The following is a 22,419-nucleotide window of genomic DNA, read 5'->3' as shown; positions in this document are numbered from 1 at the left end:
AAACTGAAGTGGGAGGTAATGCCAGTCCAGAGTATACTTCTTGCATATGGGTAGGGTATCTGCCATACCAAGCCAAAATATATTTTTCACTTTGTTCAGATTTCTTCTTCACACAAAACAGGTTAATTCCTTTACTCTGAGTTGAGCCAAGAGGCATATCAGAAGTAAAGTTTTATGGAAATTTTTTCTGTTACCATAGTGAAATTCTGGTAAAAAATTCTTATCAGAATGTTTTATAGCAACGTAACCCTCATGTTTAGCAAGGATCGACCATATAAGGCAGCTATAATTGATGCGTGACAACAGAAATCTATATAAACTTTCTGTTAGACATATTCCATTATTCTTATAACAGGGCTTCCTATCTCTTTTGGACAGATGCGAAGAACATCTTTTATGCCCATTTTGTGACTGCTGATAATTTATGCATCTGTATGATGACTGTCTTCTAGGTTGTTGCAGTGTTATGTGGTGCATCAACCCAGAAGACAGCCATTTTCATACTCACCACTGTAAGAACTTGAAATCAAACAATTTATGCACTTAGAATATATTGGTTTTGAGGTTAAACATATAATTGGAAACTGTTAACTACTTCTCCCAGCCTTGACAAGTTATAATGGCTGCATGTTGAAGTGTTGTTTCACTTATCTTAATTTAATTATTATAATATTAATATTTGGTAGATTTCAATGAATAAGAATATTTTAAATCATTATGTTAACTTACTGTGTTTGCTCATTTAATGTACAGTTAACAGAGAAAAATTTTATTCACAGTTTCATAAAGTATATCAACTGGTAAAGTTATGACATAGCATGGTAATAATGAAAATGCGTTACCTATTGTTATAATCTTTGTAGGAATAATATGGTACTTTGCTTATATTTACCATATATCTGAAGAAAAACATATTTTTAATAGAATTTCTATTATTGTTGACTTGTGAATTTGTGGTTTTCTTTCAGATGTATTCACAAAAGATAAATAAAAGTGAAAAGACTTATTTTCCAAAATGTCACCCATAAAACAGATATTTCCTTTTTTTATGTGTGAGAATAATCTCAAGTCAAAAAGTTCACATTCTTATTCCACGTCCAGTAGATTTTGATAACATGTTAGCTGGTCAGGCCACCACATACCTCAGAGATGGTGACAGATGAATATGAAGCATCAGTGGAATGATGATTAACCGACACACTTGTAGAAAAATCTGTCCTAATGCCACTCTGTGCCATTAATCCCACACAGATTGCCCTGGTATTGAACCTGGGCCTATGCATTGAGAAGCCAGCATCTAACTGCTTGGTCTATGGCACAGCCTGGAATGTGTCTGATATTCTGAAAAGTCCTCACATCATTTACTATTGTGCAGTACAAAGTATTCCTACAAGAGAGGTAAAATTGTGTTAAAGGTAAAAATTATAATATTTATAACCAGGCCTGCACAAATGTCAGAAAAATGTAGGAGCTTCCTCCAAAAACTGGAAGCCAAAATATATTTGTACCACAGAAATGGAAGTTACATTTATTCACAAATGGTGAAGCTACCACCTAATGATAGAATCATTAAAAATACTAAATAATAATATGCAAAGTTATGAAATCACCAGAATAATATGCAAAAAAATTCTAGGCACCATCATGAATACTGCTATGATGACCCAGCAACTAGGATTAGTGCAGGCTTGTTTACAGCACCATATCTTTGCTCTAAAGAAGTCCATGTTGGTGTGCACCATGCTATATAAAGCACAATACATTCTTAGCCATTTAATATCTATTCTTTTAATGCCCAAATTACTGTAAGATTTTTATCCATAAAATAGCTTCTTTTCCTTATGCTCTGCTAGAAAGAATCCCTGACCAGATTAATATGAAATATTTGTACAAATATAAATTGAGAATTAATTTATATGCATTGTGGTTCGTAGGACAAGAGCAAGGGTAAAACAGTTATAAGAACTGAACTACAATAAGCAATGTAATGAGCATGTATTGTTAAAATTAATGCCACATATTGAAGATATGTTCTTTAGTTTAAAATGTTGATATAGGCCCTACAAGAAATATAACCAAAGGCAATTACAGCCATGACATATATAAATAAAGTTTCAATATATGAAGCTTAAGAAAATGCCATAGCAAAAGTAATTTGTTCATATACATATAAACATCAATATACCCCATACAGTAATGATTAATTTATCAGTCTAAATTCTACAAATTTATTTTTCTTTGCAGATGTTAACATTAAAACTAATTTAACCTCTTCCACACTGAATATTAAAATATGATACAAATTGTAGCTGAGAGTGTTAACAGATGACAGGACAATTATCTTTTCATCAGTGATTCCATACACAACAGATAACAAAGACTTGTTTAAAAATTATATATTTCATTCATAGCATGAAAGTGTTAAAGCCATGAATAATAATATTTTGTAAGCTAAAAATATTTAACATCTTTCTCTGCACTTTAAAAACCAGTCCTATGGTCAAAGTAAATGTTAATGGACACATGGAATATGCAACGTACAAACATCAAAATACTCAACTGGTATCAGACAAACAACAGTTAAAACTGCAGGCTTAGTTCCCCCTGTAAATGATTATAACTGCAACATTATTACTGTATTAACTCTAAAAACTCACACAAAAACTGAATAACATTCCATATTGTGTGTTATTGGATTCCCCTCCAGTCTCCAATTATGTCAATTAATATTTACTGCCATTCTCAGCTGCCCCCCCCCCCCACACACACACACACAGATCTCAATCAAAAGCAGTGATTACACATACATAATATACAAAAATAAAGAAGTTAATGAATAAACAAAACTGTTCTGCAACATTATTCTCAAGCAAGTAACAACTGAAGTGTTCCTGGTATCATATGACTACTAAATAATATACTCCAATAATAGGTGTTACCATGAAGCTTACATCATGTACAAGGTAGTACCACTACTGCATATCATGCTCAAAATACTAATATCAAGACCACAATTTATCATAGGTGATGAACAACTTCAAAAGTCAGGTACCCAAAGTTTAGTTTTATTCTGAACAAGTTATTAAAAAAACATGGCTATCTTCTGTGTTGTAGCACTGTCATCTGATGATGGAGGCACCAAGGACCTCTGAAAAGTTGGTAAACTTCTACCAGCCTACATGGCACTGCAACCCAGAAGACAGCCATCTTTGTATTCACCGCCATGAGAACCTCAAATCCTACAATGTATTTAAAACTCTTACAGCAGACTAGCCTACATGAAATAATAAAACTGTTTTAAAACTACATAAATCAGAAACATACACAAAGCTTCATGACTTGTAGCTAATAATATACTTATTAAATGAAATCCTATTACATCATGTACCATATCTCTGGAGGTGACATTTTTTCCTGGATAATGCAGCCTAAAACCTGTATAGCAGATTTAACCTTGAATATTTCTCTCTACAATTTGAATGTGTCTCAAAGTCCAGAGAATATGGTAATATTAACTTAGTACTGACTATCAAATGAAATATTACCAACACAAAAAAGACTGCGTCAAAAATATCTATAAATTACTTTACAATTTATGGAATATATCTGCACAATACACCACCTCTTCCTGATTAGTGTGTTAATGTGACAGCAAGGCATTGGGTCCCTTTTCTTTAAATTCTTCTGTTGCTCATAATAATAAAAAATGCATCAATTAATTAGCAGATTTTACATATTTCAACATTTAATTCATAATATTTTTTAATTACAACTTAACTCCAGTATCTTTGTAACAGATGTATTAAGCTCCTTCAGTTAAAACTGAGGAAGCAAAATTTGAAAGGAAAATGACTCATCATACTGGTACAGAAATCCCATAAATCTATTGATTTATGTTCAAAGTCTCTAAGGTCTGATGAGAACTAAAAAACAACTGATTAACCATTTTAATATATTATTTTGTATAAACTGGGGTTTATAATATAAAATTGTATGTAATGCTGTAACAAAAGTCTTACAAGAAATTCAAGTAGAAAACATTCTGAATTACACAACTACAAAAGTGGATTTTTATATAGGTAGTCATCCAACTTGTTAGTTAATAAGGTAAAAGTACAAGAGTCAGGGAATTACTGTAAAATACACACTATTTATACGGAAGTAACTTATTAACTTCTCGTAAAGTACCTAGAACACATCTCTTGACGGTTGGAAAGGACTTGATCTAATGTAAATGCGAAGCTGTGCTTGGTGCTTATTATGCATCATGTCATGAAGATATATGGACTGGAGGTACAACTTCCTTCTTTCTTGACCTCAGCACAATATGGAGAAGGGTGGCCCAATCCACTTTACCACTGACAAAAAACCCTGCAATTCCCATTAATCAGGAAACTAGATGGATCCCACAGTCAGTGTGGACTTGGTAGATAAAGAGAAAAGTCTCTTTCCCTTGTCATGAATTGGATTCCAGCAGCTGTCCAGCCTGTAGTCCAGACACTACACTGACCAAGCTACCTGACTTCCAGAATGAAAGTAAAATGTAATCCATACTGACTTATGCCCATCTTACTTAGGAATAAAGATATATCAACATAATTTTTAAATAGTAGGTACATATCTTGAAGAGGAAATACTGTGGTATTTATTTTATTTCTTAAATGGACCCAAATTATATCTCACTGTTTTTAATATTAATTTATGTGTGTATGCATTCAAATATTTAACAACAAATATTCACAGAACCAAATAAAAAATAACCATAAAGTCATATTTATATGATTTCATAAGTAAAGAACAATAATAAAATAACATCAACATTCAGTACATTAATTTTCACAGTCATCACATGATAAAGTATACAAAATGTCTTCACTGTAGGCATTACATAAAAATCTAGTATAAGTAATGACATTTTTAACAAATTTTGGTAGTACTCTGAGGTTCAGATAGTTGCTATTTTGTTAAAGGTTGAAGCATAATGAGGGAACAAACTGAGGACTCCAGAACAAGAAGCCACACCTTATCAAGTGTGTTGTGTCTTAACACATGATCCAACTGGCCATGTTTTGCACTAACATACAGCAAAATTGTTAAACCCAGATTTAAAGACTGATCAGCAGCCCCATGAAGGTTTATGGGGGGGGGGGGGGGGGGGGGGGGGGTAAAGAAAATACGGTATTATAAAAAAATTGCACTATTCAGAAAATAACGTTTTTGTATCAAAATTTATAATTACTGATCACAGGGGAAGCAAAGTCTTGGATTAGTTTAACACTGGGATCTTTGGTTAAAATCTTGCTTGGGACATGGATATATATATATATCCACATTTTTCTGTGTTATTCCTTGTAGGCAGAAGGTCTGGCAATGGGCCAGTCACTCATTAGTGAGTCCCATCAAATGTTAAAAGGATTCATTGTTTCAGTGTAATTGTGAATCAAAGAGACCATAGGGCCTCAGGTCTCACATAGGACATCAGAACACAGTGCAGTGTTTAGCACCTTCCAAAAAATAAGTAAGAACTGGCAAAGAAATACACATATTACTATGTGCAGAATAAAAAGAATATAAAAATGTATACTGTAAATAAATGCTGTTTTAACCTCTGACAGCAGCCATTCCCACTAATACTTTCCATGCTACCAAGCACTGTTATCTTTAGATAGAGCAGAAGCTGCAGGTATTTTTCTCGAGGGGCTCTGAAAGTAATGATAAACCAGTGTCAAGTCCTGGCCAGCAATTAAACTGAGTGCACTGCAGAAGATTGACAACCATGCTTTACAGGCAAGTACAATTTTAACTTCTGAGATCCTTAAGAAAAACTTACCATGATCATCAGTCATGTACTGTGGATTGTCTTATAATCTTCTGTGAATTGTTCTATATCATTTCTACAATTGAAAATTGAACAAATCATTTTAGTGACGGATGTTTTCCAATTACCAAAATAATACTGAAAATAAACCACAATATGAAGATGTACTAGAACCCATCCATTAACAGCTTAATTGATTTATGTAGTTACCATTTATATTTTAACCCTTCATCATTCCTAAAGACAGTACCAAGCAATGCAACTAGCATCCTTTTGTTGACCCAAGGCAGCTGAACCTCAAAATAGTACCAAAATTTATCATGAAACTTTCACTTCCTTCCAGTACAGAAAATAGTAATAAATTCTTGGGCTAATGCTAATGACTTCAAAATATATCATCCAGCAGGAACAGAAACAGATTCTCTTACAGAGTTGGCTTCCTGCACTAGAAATGTACTCTGCCCATTCAGTTATAGCTTCATTAATTCCTGTAAAGAAAAACCAAAGTGAAAATTAACACATAAATTGCCACTGTAAAGTACCCCTGCAAGCAGAGGCTGACAATTCTTTCTCCAGGCTGAACATTTTCCAAACATGCAACTGTAATTTTTTGTTGCATGAATAACTATTTTAATGTTCCAAGAAAGAAAATCCAGAGTACAAGCCAATAATTGTTCAACAACTCTCTCCCTACTTCCATCCACAATAAAGACTTCTCAGACTTCCCTGTTACTGCATCCACTTCTTAATTCACACATGACAATATTTGTCTGGTCTAAGTTTATGAACAGGAAAGTCCATGTGGGATTTGTGGTGGACAAAATGGAACTAAAAGAGGTCTTTCATCAGTCATTTGGTTTCCCTGTCAATGTCATTCCATCACTGCTCCATAGTCACTCAAGTATAATCTAGAGCCTGAACAATGGGCTTGTTGGCAGCCAGTTCCACTCAGTCTCTCCCATTCTCAACAATAATGTGTTTAAACAAAAATATAAAATACATTTTGTGACCATCTCAGCTCTTCCTTTACTTTAACTTCTGTGCTTATATGACCAGGAACAAAATCAAAACAGAAATTATAGAATGTAAAGACAAAACTCCTTGGAAGACTGACCTTTGCTTTGAACTGCATTTGCTTTCATCAGGGAATGCTTCACGAGGAGGAATGAGGCTTAGCATCATCACATGGCGCGTATAAGCTCTTGTATTACGGAACAAAGTGTCAGTTCCATGAATGCGGTCCAGTACACCCAGAACACCAAAGCATTGGTTAAACCTGTTGAAAACAAAATAAATTACATAACAACAAAACCAGGAAGTTAATATTAATTCACATTTTTATAATTTGGATACTTAACATTAGCTTTAACAAGTGATTATTTTTACAGAAAGATACGTCAGTACTCCGTTGTGACAGTTATGAAGGTCATACTTTCAAAATTTTGTCCACAAAATATAATAAAAAACCTCTAGTTGAATTAAACATTTTACCTTTAATTCATCTTATATATTTTAGGCACAGCCTTATTTTATGAAAAAGGAGTCTATAAACCATTCTAATAAATACTGCTTAAAGAAAAACCCCAGTTTTAATGCTTTCCAGACTATGAACAAAATATTTTCTTAGAAACACCAGATAGTGTCATGGATCTTAAAGATGTCAGTCTACATGTCTGCCAGTGTTCACTTGACTGTCATAATTCAGACGTCAATGTCATCCCTATATACACAAACATATATATAAAAGAAGAAAGAACTCCCTGGTAGTAGAATGCAAAGGCAAATACAAAAGTGTTATATTCTATACCTTAATCTTCAATTTTTGTTAAGTAGTGAGATGTATATTATTTTACCTTCTAATTATGCTACAACAAGACTTGTTTTTCTGCAGAATTTGTACATACAACAGACTGACGTTACAGGACTGTACGATAAATGCTGTCATGGCAATCCATTGTTAATGCTGATCCAGCTTTCAGGTGACGGCACCACAAGAGAGTGGTCTGTGTTTCCAATGTTTCAGATGGAGCATACAGCTACCATCATCAGGGCAGTATATTCCTCTGAAATGTCAGTAATACAGTCTACTTCCACAAGGCACCACTCAAAAGCAGCATCAACATTAGTGAATGCTACATTACAAGACCAAGTACATGTGCTCAAAAGTATACTAGAAAAAATATGTCACACATACAACTTACTTCAGATGGTGAAAGTCATGAGCTTCAGGTGATGGGAAAAATGGAAGATGATAGCCTGAATGGGCATTGAGAGTAGACAGGATTGCCAATGAGAACCAGAGCCACGCAGTGGCTACATGTGATCCCATGATGAACACTCCAAGGAATATAGGAAGCAGATTTGAGAATATACTTTCCAGTGGATGACAATACATTGCTGTCACTGCAATTGGAGCTGTCCATTCATGGTGCCTCTTGTGAATGAAGCGATACAGGTAACGGCTATGAAGAACTCTAAAACAAATAAAACTAGTAAAAAAATGATAAGATATATAAAGTGATAGAAATATCACTCAACTGACAACAGATACAGTGCTCTCATTGTTAAATTATTTTAAATTTACTAAAATTTCCCATAAAATCATAACAAATACATTCTCATGAGTTTGAAAAGGGTGGGGGGGGAGAGAAGAAGAAGAAGACTTTTGCAGCTCAAATCCATTCTGTATCTATTCTTGAAAATTATGAAATACAGGATACTGCATTTTCAATTTAATTGGAAATGAACAGTCTGGAAGTCTGTTAGCTGTAGCTGGATGCCTGATATAATGTTCAACAGTCAATGTGCATTGTTCTTATAAACAAGACTGGAAAGGAGCAATTCTTACCAGAGTATGCATAATTTCTGCATGTATTCTTTACACCCTGACATTTTGGATGCTGCTACCTACTCCATTTTGGCTTGATAAAGGCATTAACAATATTAAGTATAACTTAAATTTCATTAATACAAATCTATATTTATTCACCATTTGGCCTTGGAATTTGTCAATGCATAGAAATCTAATTCATGCAATTGCTGATGAACAGAAATATTACATAACCAATAATATTAGATACCATTTATACACATAATATATTTACTTACAAAAAGAGTTCCAGTTTTCAAAACATATTTAAAACAATGTGGCATTCATTTCAGTGCAATGAATAAAAGGTTGTGAGATTTATTCATGAACTTTTATCTACTTATGTTCTCATTCACAAAAGAACATTGGAGCACATTCCAACCCAATTTACATACTTTACATTATTACTCATTGGTAAATGCCAATGTTTCTCTGAAACGCTGGGATCTACATACAAGTCACAAACCAGAACATATTCAAGCATTTCCAACATACACTATTCTCATAATTTCATGCCATGACTATAAAGATGATTTTAGTTTTAGGTCATGTTCATATACCTGACCTGTAGAAAATTTGTGTTATGTTTTATGGTATTTACTAGTTGAAAAGACCATTTCTAATTTAACAAAAGATGATATCTTTGGTACCACATCCCTTACACCCTTTTTCTTTCTTTCCTTCGCCCCTTTTGAGAACTTTCAGGTCCCTATGACAGCAACCATTCAATTATTATCCTTCTCGATTATCTCGATCTGTCCCAACACAGCCACCATACCTGTGAGAGTAATAGAAGCCAATCTCTTCCATAAGTATGTGTACAGCCATCTCGACAAGAACCCAGTGGAAAGTAGGTAGTTCCCGTAAAGGGGGAGAGCCCCTCCACTTCATCAATACATAACTCAGGTATGCTATTGGCATACCAACAACAATCTGGTTAAACAGCACCCATCCTATCACCTGGAACATGCAGTCTCAATGAAACCTTTGTGACAATATATGAACAGGTGAATAACAAAAACCTACCTGCAGTTCTATGAAGAATTGTGATAAATGCTGGTGTTTTATGAGGAATCTATGTGGAATGTTGGTTGTAGTACTGTGAGGGAGTCCATGGAACACTGATGTTCAAAACATTCAACAAAACCAAGGTTTTGCATGGAATTTCCAAGAACCCTGTTATTCTGCAGAACCATGTAATATCCTGGTATTCTGTGAGAAATTTCATGGAACCCTTGGGGTACAGGCAGATTCTATGGAACCTGAATTTTGCAGAGTTCATGATGGTCAGAAGTCTGTAGATTATACAGTAATGAATGAAATAGTAAGATAATCATGATTGGCAAGTATATTAGGATTAGGCATGGAACATTTGAAGGTATTGTCCCATTTTTCACCAGAAGACTCAAGACAGTCACCCTTCAGACCAAAAATTGATCCAAGGACTTCCTGAATACATAGATGGAGAGCCGGCTTGTCATTTTTGACAATTGGTTAATTGGGTTTGAGTATGGTAATCATGATACAAAATGCTGTATTGCTGACAATCTGACTGCATGTATATATGTACATATATTGCAACCCCAAGTGTGAACATACACCTCTGGATATATCATACCCAGACAAGAATTACACTCTCAAATTTCACAGAAGTTTTAAAATAGTACTTGCCTGCAACAAGCGTTTTGTGTCAACTGGTTCATTGGTTCCAGGTTGAACCTTGTACCTGCGCAGGACAGCAGGTTTATTTGTGACGTCCAGTATTGTGTAAATACCACCAAATATCCAGTACACAGCGACCGTAAGTACAGTTGTTCCTGACCAAAGGAAACCTCAGACTTTAATGAATGAATTATTTTCAGAATCATCCCTCTGCAGTTACAATTTTAAAATTTATACCATCTGAAATTAATATGAACTATACTGATAATGAATTTAGTTTTAACTTGGTCTCTTGCTGTGACATTAAAACACATACTAAGAGTGTCACAGAAAAAAGTACTGATGGACCTGAGAGAGATGTAAAAAAAGAAGAAGATTATGTAGGAGATTCAGGGTTTGTACCCTTGACCTTATACTCTTCTTACTTGTGAACTCCTGTCAAGGTCAAGCATGAGATAAAAATTTTATTTCCTTCACTATCTTCCATGTTTTTCATCTGTCCCTTTTGTCTACCATCAAATAATTTATATGTGATTTTTGGTTATAAACCCCAACAATATAAAGCATTTTTTAGAGTTTTCCATGTTCTAGCATAAGTGCAGGCCCAGCCATATCTATCTGTCTGAGGCCAATGTTGGAACACACTGTTGCAACAATTGGAACCAAAGCCACAATGAAAAACGCTGTTGCAACAGTGAGAACCAAGGTCATCATTGGCTCACAACAATTAACTCAGATCATGTTATTGCAACAGGGACCTTGGATATCACTGCTGCATCTGTTATTCCTTTTGAGTGACATAAGACCACAGTGCCTTTCAGCTGTAGTTATCAATAAGGCACCCTGCTGATGCCATACCCGTGATATGACATGAAGAACACCTCTGGAATTTCAGTGAACACCAAACAGTACACCCTTTCAATCTTGTGTAGGTTCGGTGGCAACAGTACTGAAATGGATTTTGGACAAACATGTTACGAATGGCTTGAATTAATTGGTTAAGGACAAGATCAAAACAACACTTTGTGGATACAATGATGAATCATCAGAATCCATAACACAGAATCTCTTGACCAGCTGAGCAAATTACTGCTCAAGGTAGACCTTGTACCATACACCTGCCTGTAACTGAATACAGACTATTAGTATTGGTTTTAATAAAACAATTACATTACACTGTGAAGGGAGTTTTCAGCTTTTGTGGCTCTCATACTAGATAGCAGGTAATGACTTTTGTGACAGCAAGATCTGAAAACTTGTAGTTCATCCATTTCTTCACATATGCCAGCAGCTGATGGCTATACATAAAGATGACAGGCATAAAGAGAGCGGGGCGAATGAGTAAGGAAAAATGTGAGTGAAAGAGTATATATGTGGATACTTGCCTATGCATGTGTGTGTATGTGTGTACAGAATGTTCCATAACATAATATACATACTTAAGTGGCATGTTGTTCAAATAACCCAAGTCAGCCCATTTTTAAACAGCACTTGTTAATTCTGTGTGCTTTCATGATCTTTCCCATCTGAGAGAGCAGCACTGTTCATGATGCACCATAAGAGTTCATGTCATGTCTGTGATTTCCTTCATGTATCCCCACCCACAAAGGTAGAAATCAAGGGGTGTCAAATTCTGGCAAGTGGGGAGACCAGACAAGTGGGCCTCCATGACCAATCCAATAATTTCCATAGCACTGTTTCAAGTATTGCATGACTTCTAGACTGAAATCAGGTGGAGAACTGTCATGTTGCATCCACATTTTAATCTGGCTTGGAGAGAAACATACTAGAACAGTATGCTGCTTAATTATATATATTGTCACAATGTACACTAAACATGAACAGAAAGTTATTCTTATGTAGCTGATTCATTTCTTAAACTAAAATAATTTAATTTAAACTGTGCACTTCACTGAGAGTACTCCCTTTCCATCCATCATAACTATGTTAACATTTGCAATTTCAACCCATTTTGATGCAACATTTTACACTCAAAATAAGCTAATATATAACAACTGGAAGTTCAGCATATGTTTTGTGGGACACCTGCATATTAGCAAGTTGAACAGACACAAACGAAATAGAAAGTTAAAAGAGATGAAAGCTGCTCCATCTTTCTCAGCATCATGGTTTCTGCAAGAGGAGGTTTCTCTGGATAAGAGATAAGTACTGATAACCTGAACACGGACCATCAGACTGCAAGTTGCATCAATTTAAATATACATACTGCAACAACATGTACTGCTGCTAAGTGGCCAGCTGGTACAAGATATATCAAATATTATAATTTAATATTAGCATCCATATCAGCTGACCCATGTAACACATTCATACTTAGGCAGTTTCGTGCCTGCCTGCTTATATGAGACAGACGATCTTCAAACAATGCATTACACCATTCCACAGAATAATCCTTACCATACACCCAGAAGGTAAATGGATCTTCTCCTGTTACATCAAGTAGTCTATCCCACAGAGCCTGCCAGAAATCACCAGAAGCACCCCAGAATCTTTGCAAATGCCTAGGAAAAATAGGAAAATGTAACTTTGTAATAAAATACATGATAACATCCCCATTGTATATGCATTCCTTCAAAGCTGTTAAGCAAGAGGTGATAGGTAAGAGCACGAGAGAAGATCAGTTGACCATCTGCTAATCTAAATACAGGCTTTTGTGAACATGGTAATGAACCTTTTAATTCTATAAAATGCAGGGAATTTATTGACCAGTTGAGCAACTAGCTTCTCAGGAAGAACTTGTTCCCTTGCTTGTCAAATGCATACAGTAAGAACATCCATAGTGAGAAACAATTGCATAACAATAGCTGATATAAAGCACAACAATGAGAAGCCATGACATGAGATGAATTAAAAATAAATGGAGGCCATGGAGGATAGACACCATTAGTGTTGTGGTATAATAAAAAAGCAAGTCTATTTCAGCCAGAAGATAGCACATTTTTACTTACCATGTAAGTGTGTTTCTGAAAGCAGCAAAACCAATGAGGGCCGAGCTTATTACAAATAGGACACTCCAAAGAGACGACAATAATGATGGCTGCTGTGCCCCACTAGTACTGTGGGTTTTCTTATCATGCACTGTAGTGGCTGACTGAAAGTCTGCCATGTCAAGGTCTGTCAAATATGAAAGAAAACAAGGTTACAAATACCTGCATATCAACATACAGTAAACTAATCTTGCAATGTTTGATGGTTGGAATGAATTATTAAATTTAAGAACAGTAATTTTTTCTGATATGTTTTTCAAATTTGACAGTGCCAACACACACACATGGATAAATATGTACTTACTGATGGTAACATTATGTACCAATAAACATTAAAGTTACATATACATCTGAACCTAATCACAGGTCAAGCACCATAAACTTCAACAGCAGGGCAACTTGGCACACTTGTGAAAGCATACGTTAGTGAAAATAAATCCTGATTGATGATCATAGCTTTAGCTTTCATCATGGGACAATAAGTGCCGTGCAACAAAAGCACACATGCTAATCTGTCTGAATTTTACTACAACAGGGTCTTCACTTCTGAACCTCCATTTGAAAACGGTTTTAAAATATAACCAACAAATATGTGCAAGTTACAGCTTTACCAGTAGGGTGAAATGAGACTGAAATTTCGAGGCTATTGTGCACAATACCGAAAAAAAACTAATCGAAACAAACCAACTAATTATAAAGATCAGCAGAAAAACCTGGGGGAATGGAAAACGCTTACAAAGGAAATTACACATTTATTATATTTCATTGGTCCCTTAATCAGTTAATGACAACAAGATGTGGAATGAATCATAATAATGCATATATACAACTACAATTCAAACTATTATAAGGATTTCACATACAATATGCAAAGGGTTACATAAAGTGGTGAAATGTTACACACACTTTGTGATTTAGATTGTAGACTAGCAACAAGCAGAAGCAAATACACTGCCCTGGCCGTGGTGATTGAGTCGCTCCTAATACAGTGATCCTCTCACTAGAGGCCCTGAACGTTCAGTAATAAAACCACTATTTATACACCGATGATGAACAAATTTTCAGGTGCATACCTCAGACTCCATTTATTGTTGCAACAGAAGTGGTCTGGGTACTTAAAAAAACTTAAGTAAAGTTTGGAAGACAGAAGAAACAACAGATTTATTCCCCAGAAAGCTAAATTGTTGTTCAAAGATCTGGAAGAAACATAAAATATACCGCTAATCGCTACACTGTGGCGTTCAACAGGAATACCACCAATGAAATAAACTTCATGCAGATTTACTGCAAAATGCAGCAAATTCGTTTCTATGTCAATGATGTCTGTACAGATGGGCAGCCACGCGGAGCTCACTAACTGGTATTCGAAGTATGAAGCCTGTTCCTTCGGAATCCTCAGAGACAGCGGAAAAAGCGTTCTTTGAAAGCTGGCATTCCTAGACGATCTTGGTGTTTACTTATAACACATACATTTCACCGTCGAGTTTTCGGCATTTCCGCTCTGTATTCGGAAGACCTTGCGTTGAAATACATATATGAGGTCCGACGGCCGGATATTCAGGTAGATAATTTGTGATTCTTACGCCCCTCCGCGGCCGCTTCCCTAGCATGTTATCTTGCTGATCATTCATAAATACTCTTCTCACTAGATGCGATTTTCCCCCGGCAGGCGAAACAGCGTTGTTGTATGAATGTACGAATAGTTTCCCTATTTATTTAAATATTTACGGAAACCGTGGCAGAAATTTAAACGGAAACCACCAATTTAGACCAACATATTGGTGACAAATGAATTACAAGTTTATCAGACATTTCATTGATACAGTCTTAGAGGGGTTTGGACTTCTAATTTTAAAATTACACAAAACATTAAGAGTTCTTAAATTATACTTTTTCGCCTAAATTTGCCTTCTTTCTGCAACATTGTAATGAAAATACATGCTGAAAACTTCTTGGCGTATAGTGACATGTCTACTGTCAGTATGTGAGAAATTATACCAACTCCTACTAAAAAAGATTCATTCGCAACAATCTACTCAAAACAATATTCATATCAACATTAAGGTCATCTTTGCCTTTCAACAACGAGAATTTTTTTTTTTACACACTGCTGTTTGGGAATCATGTGGACTTCGCTAAACACACAAAAAGCAGCAATTGTGAAGTTCTGTAATCTTTTCCTTTATCTCTACACAAGCATATGTACACTTATGTAGGTTCAACAAACGTCTATCTAGTCATTCTAGAGTTGACATATGAGACCGTGCTAGAAACACATTGCCAAAAAACAGTGGTCGTTTATAAAGTGAAAATAGCAACTAAAATAATGCCAGGTAATAAAAATGACCACTGAATGTTTCAGTCACCAGAAACAAATATAAACTAATTTCATGCATGCAGGAAACCATAATTTTCAAAGCCAGGGAGGATACCCAAATATATTTCAGATAAAAAAAATTGGATCGTAATGAGATCCACATTTTTGTCACGTGTTACTTGAAGTTTTTATGCAATAGGCTTCTTTAAAAATTTTAAAATGTTATTTGACCTTCGAGTAAAGTACGAGGTGCGATCGGAAAGTTTCAAGACTGTGTCAATAGCGGGCGAACCGGATGTAGTACGAGCTTCTGCCTTTAGGGGGTGCGGCCTACATTCATAGTGAATCAGTGTGCCAGCCGACATCATCGAATTAGCATTTGTTTCTTAGTTACGGGCGTTTTGGTAGTGCATTACACCGACCCTCCTGCGATTTCGGAATGGAGTGTGCATCAAATTTTGCCAAAGACTCGCCAAAACGGCTATGGAAACCTATGAAATGCTAAAGCAAGCATTTGGGGAGTCCGCAATGGGTCGTGCACAAACTTTTGTGTGGCATTCACGTTTTAAAAATGGCCGAACCTCTGTCGATGATGACGAGCGTTCTGGACGACCATCTTCGAGCACAACGCCCGAAAATGTTACGAAGATTCGGCAGGCCATTCACGAAGATCGACGTCGTACCATCAACGACTTGTGCGACATTGTTGGGATAGGCTATGGGACCTGTCAGCTGATTCTAAAGGAAGAACTCCACATGCGACGCATCCTGTCTGAGGACCAGAAGCAGAATCGACTTCTCGTTTGTCAGGAGCTCAAAGATCTTGCAAGAACCGACCCCAACTTCCTTTCTAAGCTCCGTGTGACGTCTTCCTCTTCCCAAAGATGAAAATTCAGCTAAAGGGAAGGAGATTTGAGACGATAGAAGAGATTCAGGCAGAATCGCAGATGGTGCTTGACAGGCTGACAAAGAAAGATTTCCAGGGATGCTTCCAGGCTTGGCAGCGGCGCTGGGATTGTTGTGTTCACTCCCAGGGGAACTACTTCGAGGGTGATGGATGAATTTAATACCTGAGATAAGTGTACGGGTTTTTATAGGCGCAGTCCAGAAACTTTCCGATCGCACCTCGTATGATACAAAATTCAATTCAATCGACATCGTTAACGTACAAAATATCAAATTTACATTCGTCAAACAGTTTCGAGAGGATAGACACAATCACCGTAGTATGCTTTCATTTTATGCAATGTTAGCAAAGAAAATAACGCGAAATTGTGAATTCGAAACCAAAATGTTCCTGGACGACGTTTTGTCTATTCCCAGAAATCACCAAGACCATGCAATCACAAAAACAAATCACGCTGTATTATAAGAATGTTTCGGCAGTTCACAAGCCACAAATAACAATATAAACCAACTCCATAGTTCATAATCTGTCAATATTTATAGTTATTTAGATGGTCAGGGAAATGTTTATGGAACCTAATGGTTTTCACTGCATTCATAAAAAGTCATCATTGAACCTGTTACAGCAGTTCAGTTTTGTTAAAACCTAATGCTCTGAAAATTAACGTTAATATTATCCTAAGCGGTCTCTTCTCTTGAAGTTTTCAGACCAGAATTTTACTGCTGATGATTCATTTTACCGCCTACATATTCAAGGCCATTACCCAAAGACACGATTGAAATTATTAGCATTGGACTGTAACAAGAGTCTAAAGTCAAATTGTTTTATGTATTTCTTATTTATCCCATGGGTGTTTTTACAACTTTTCTTATTTAAATACCCTAAGAGTAACAGGTGCCGAGTACACAAAAAGAAATCAAGTGTGTAAGTAATGACGCAGTACTAATTTATTTACGGCATGATTCTGGCTAATCTCCAGTCACAGAGAACGAAACGTAAATCCACAAATAAATTCAAACTGAAAACACCACAGAACAAAAGAAAGGTTGGTGCCTGAAACTGTTTGTCCTTGAGATTTTTACAACCTCCTTTGTTTTGACACGGGATACTATAAGCATGGTTTAAATATACTCACTTTTATCAGCTTTTCCTGTTTTCTTGTTACGACTTCTGTTATGAGACCTCTTCATTTTCGTATAAAATAATCAGTCTCAACATAAAACAAAACTGCGATCAGCTGTGTGAGAACACGCGAACGGTCTAACTAGCTGTGGTCTACTGTCAAGCAAAGTACATCAGCACTGACATGCACTCCGTATGTAAATTCAGTGACCCCTCTTAAGGGCAAACCGCAATTTGCAACATTAACACAACAAAGTTTTAATGTCAATACTAAAAACTCTGAATTTCTCACATGACGAATATGTTGTCCGCCACAATATAACGACTATTCATCACGGATTTTAATAAGACAATGCAATTTACCACACTAGCAGTTGCAACCTAAGACTTCAGCCATCTATCGTTGCCAGACGACACTCCTACATGGAAGATTCAGGAGTGCACAGAGGGTCGAATTGGGTTAACTTGTTTTCATCTGACTGAAACATCTTATGACGTAAAGGACGACTGTTTGGCTTGATTAAAGCACAGGCGGAAGTAAACCATACAGGCATTATGCCATGGAATGGCTTTATTTCTGCGTTATTCGCACAATGAATACACAATGCAGATGTCGCTTGCGTTTTTGTCCGCATGACAACTGCGAAACCGTTAAAGGAATTTCAATTTCCGGTAAGTGTGTAGGATGCCTACACCAAAGTCTGTCAGATAAAAATAATTTCATCTCGTACTGGTAAAAAAAATCGTGACACTGGATCAGAAATTTTACCAATTGTATTAAAACGTTTCGTCTTCCCAAATATTGGTCCATTATGTAATATGTACGTTCTGCAGCAGGGTATCGGCCCTAACACCGGATGTCCTGGCTAAGGTTTTTCGTGGTTTTCCTAACTTTTCGCGAATTAGGCAACGACCGCTTCCTTCCACATCCTTTCCAACACATTACTCACTACCATTCTCTCATTCAACGCTACATAGTCTGAGCTAATAAAAACGTCATTAAATAAACTACAAAAACATATACAGCGAGGGTTCTCAACCCGCGGTCTGTGGACCGCATGAAGCCAGCAGATGTGTTTGGTGCGTCCCGCGATTAACTACCGTCACTCTATGATAAATTGTAACCTAAAATAAGAAACTTAATGGCAGTAACTAACAGACCAAAAGTTGCAAGCAAAATGTGGGCACATGTTTATAATTTTGAAACATTTAGAACGCGGTAGCCATGTGCATGTTTCGCTTTTACATGCAGCCATTTAATATTTACTCGCAGTTGAAACTCCTGAATTGTATTCGGGAGCCCCCAGATTCGACTTTCGACCCGGAGACCAGCTATCCCAAGGTGTTTTCTACCTTATCTGTTTTAGACTTTATTAACACAACAATTTTCACATCGTTTTGTAAAATTCAAATGGTTTGAACAACGAAACAATGTACCTCTGCGCAATAACGCGATTTTAACGTTATAGGCCTACATACAATTTTTGTTTTATTAAAATACTTTTTTTTACAGTTGTCTGCTCTTACTTTTAGATAATACGTATATTTATAAATATTAATATTCTCCTTAGCAGCAGAACATTTCTGTCTTTCTCGCACTAGTTAATTCCTAACTCATGTGACGGACGACAGAGAAATGTTCCGAGAGGCACACGTGTCCCGTAGGTTGTCTACCCCTGGTCTAACGCACTGCGTCCTTGCTTTGTTGTAACACATCATCTATGGGCACGAAATACGAAATAAAAACGAATTAATCTTCCACTGCGATTGCATAAGCGTTAAAATAGCTCGTGTGATTTGGAACACACCCGCATTTGTAACAGTATTGCCACTGCGTAAGGAAGGGAACTTTAGAAAATAATTTATCAGCAATATAAGCATGCAAGCTACACCAGAGCCACTACAGGGGACATTTCAAGTTCAAGGTCTACTGAGCGCCATCGCATCGGTGGGGAAAATCATAACTACCTACTTACGATAATTCTAGACCTAATCGTTAGATAAATTGCTCGTTTCTCTATTTTACGACAAAACACACAAATAAAAATTTCATTGAAACAGAGTTCGACTTCATGAAATTAAATAAAAGAAAAACAGAGGCACATACGTAGCGATTTGATATGTGTTTGAAACTTAGAATTTATTAAAATTGGAACATTTCGGGCAGTACATAATGGACAACTATGAAAATGAGTCAGGGGATGTAAAACATCGGAGATGGTCGCGCCAACAGCAGACTTTCAATCCGTATTACAGCGGAGTTCGTTAAAAAAAATAACACGTACGTCGCTTCACTGCAAATGTTATATAGTACTGGAAAATATAAGACAATTGCCATTAATGCCCAAGTTAAGTAATGGATTCGGTATCGGCTAATACTTCGGCTTTCGCCTGGAGATTTCATAAAAATGTAGAAAGCCATGACAGAGACAGACGGAAACCCAGACGAGATTCAAACCGGCTATCATATGAAGACAAGCCTAAACCGTTACCACTACATGAACATGTCCGCCATTTGTTATTTCTTAATTAAACATACAGCGTAGTCTTTCAGAGGGCAATAACTGTAACTTTAAACTTGTCAGCAAGGTTACGTAGTTAAAAGTCTACTGAAGATTTCAACATATCACTTTCCTAGAAGATGCCGTTGTTATCTTGCTATCTGTTTCGTTGCTTTTTCCCGATCTTATCTTTGTCTCATGTCTGCAACATGTTTATTTTCAAATAAAGTATTTGCTCAAAACAGATCAAGTACGCATTCCGATACATCATTGCCAGTTTTCATGCCATATTAATCCTTACGTCCATGTACTGCAAGCGAAAACCTAGTGTTACAAAGCTAATCACATTTACAATCAGACTGCAGAGTTATAAATTATTTTTATCTATATTACGTTAAATATTAAAATAAATTTGTGGATCAAATTGCACTCTGTAAAGCTTCATAATTGAGATTTAGCAAACATTATTAGGATTATCAAATCAAAGAGGATGAGACTGGTATGTAGCACGCATGTGAGATAAGAAATTTTTAAATTTTGGTTGGGAAGCTACTGAATCCCATCTCGAGTCATCACAACTCGATGTCTGTAATTTCCATTTTAATATTATACAAAGTTAACCTTCAGAATACGATACCTAAAAAAGCTGTTTATCCGAATCCGTGGCAGTCTAGTTTAACAACAATTATGTACAAATGATATATTTCAAGTACTCACAATCTAATCTTGAAGAATGACCTTGGCGAATTCGACTGTAGCGGAATTTGAACTTTTACGTCGGGTCAGACTTTCTTGTCACAACATAAAAATGGTGCCTTATTTACAATTGTTACAACAGAATCCTTGCGGGGTTTGGAGCAACAACGTCATAACAACACTTTTCACCGTATTCTCAAGTTGTTTCTGATTCTACAATCTACGTATGTGCCCTGTGGTAAATTCACGAGAATTTCAGTTTAGGATCCGATTCAAAACTGTGTTAGTGGTCCTCAGATTGTATCGCTCGACCAGTCCTTTCCTTGAACAAATCATTATTCGTTTTCCCACTTGCTTTTCCTTATGAAAACAAAATTAGGTTAACTACTACACAAAGACGAAAGCTTACACCCTGCTTACCATAAAAGTAGTCGCGAATCACAGTTTGGCAACCATTGCACTAAGGTAAGTTACTGAAAACACATACCAAAACAATGCTACAATGTCAAACTCCATTTAGACGTCATGCACTGGTTCATTTATGGATGCTTCAAACGAGAAGCATGCGCACTGCAAAATGCCAGGTATTCACAACAGTTGGCTTTTATTGATTTCAGATATCTGTGGTAATAACCAGCATAAAGAAACAAACCACGTCATGACATGGCATATGTAATATTTGCAAGCTGATATGTATTAATAATTCTGAAAAAAAACACTAACTCACACTATATTTCGGCACATAAAAATCTTGCAACAGCTTATCAATTTTGAATTTTCCTATAATTTGGGCTTGCATTTAAGTAGAATCTTACCTGAAAGAAGATTTTCAGAGATTTGTAAAGATAATGACGTCCAATATTAAAATCTGCACACAGAAAATTCACATTATCGACAAATGAGGAAAATTTGACAAGATACTTGGTTTAGGTACCATTAGACACTAACAGGTATCCCTCTCTAGTGGGTAAACTGAGACTTATTCGACAAATGAACGCAAAATTGTTTTGCGCATATTCAGTAATTTACCACCAGAACCGAATTGAGTCATTCTACCCACGAACTATTATTATTAAAAATTTAATTTCTTAATAATAATCCGTGGCGTAACAGCCCTCTGAGAGCCAAAGCCGACTAGCTGGCTGCTGGCCACACGTTCACATGCCTAAGCAGAGGTGAACGATCATCCAACCAGATATAGGATGACGTGTGGTCAGGACGACGAACCCCCAGCCATTGCTAGTTTCCGTGACCGGATTACGCTACCCATTGTAGCTCTCCAATTTCCTCACGATGCTGGGTTGGCACCGGTCGAAAGCTCATGAGAAAATTTCTTCTCCCCCGAGACTCGAACCAGCGCGCATTCTGTATCACCTGTCCGAAGCATGATGCCTCAGCCATTTAAAAATGCAATTAGGAATTTTAATTATGGTATTCAAGGTTTAAGACTGACGTGATATGTTCCTCTGCCACAGTGTCACAACCCAGAAGATTACAATTTACATTTTACAGCCTGAAA

The 22,419-nt window shown here is 36.3% G+C and overlaps 1 protein-coding gene across 3 annotated transcripts; it reads right to left on the bottom strand.

Annotated features, from left to right (window-relative positions):
- Window positions 1-534: 534 nt before the first annotated feature.
- LOC110827819 (fatty acid hydroxylase domain-containing protein 2) lies at window positions 535-21,858 on the bottom strand. 3 transcript variants are annotated; one of them, XM_022059878.2, is made up of 8 exons: window positions 21,716-21,858; window positions 13,319-13,484; window positions 12,768-12,871; window positions 10,359-10,504; window positions 9,466-9,647; window positions 8,020-8,292; window positions 6,933-7,094; window positions 535-6,306 (listed from the first exon to the last, which is right to left on the bottom strand). In XM_022059878.2, exons 2-8 carry the CDS (start codon window positions 13,474-13,476, stop codon window positions 6,300-6,302), a joined length of 1,032 nt encoding a protein of 343 aa, XP_021915570.1. In that variant the 5' UTR covers window positions 13,477-13,484; window positions 21,716-21,858; the 3' UTR covers window positions 535-6,299. The 3 variants fall into 3 exon arrangements, with proteins under 3 accessions (XP_021915570.1, XP_021915576.1, XP_021915561.1); XM_022059884.2 differs by lacking the exon at window positions 21,716-21,858 and adding an exon at window positions 21,321-21,437; XM_022059869.2 differs by lacking the exon at window positions 21,716-21,858 and adding an exon at window positions 17,717-18,132.
- Window positions 21,859-22,419: the final 561 nt, after the last annotated feature.

The sequence above is a fragment of the Zootermopsis nevadensis genome, unplaced genomic scaffold (genome assembly GCF_977971745.1).
Source record: "Zootermopsis nevadensis isolate Lab colony 2312 unplaced genomic scaffold, Znev_1.0 Znev_ptg000017l, whole genome shotgun sequence".
NCBI classification, from domain to species: Eukaryota; Metazoa; Arthropoda; class Insecta; order Blattodea; family Termopsidae; genus Zootermopsis; species Zootermopsis nevadensis.
This window is presented reverse-complemented; position numbering and strand designations above follow the sequence as displayed.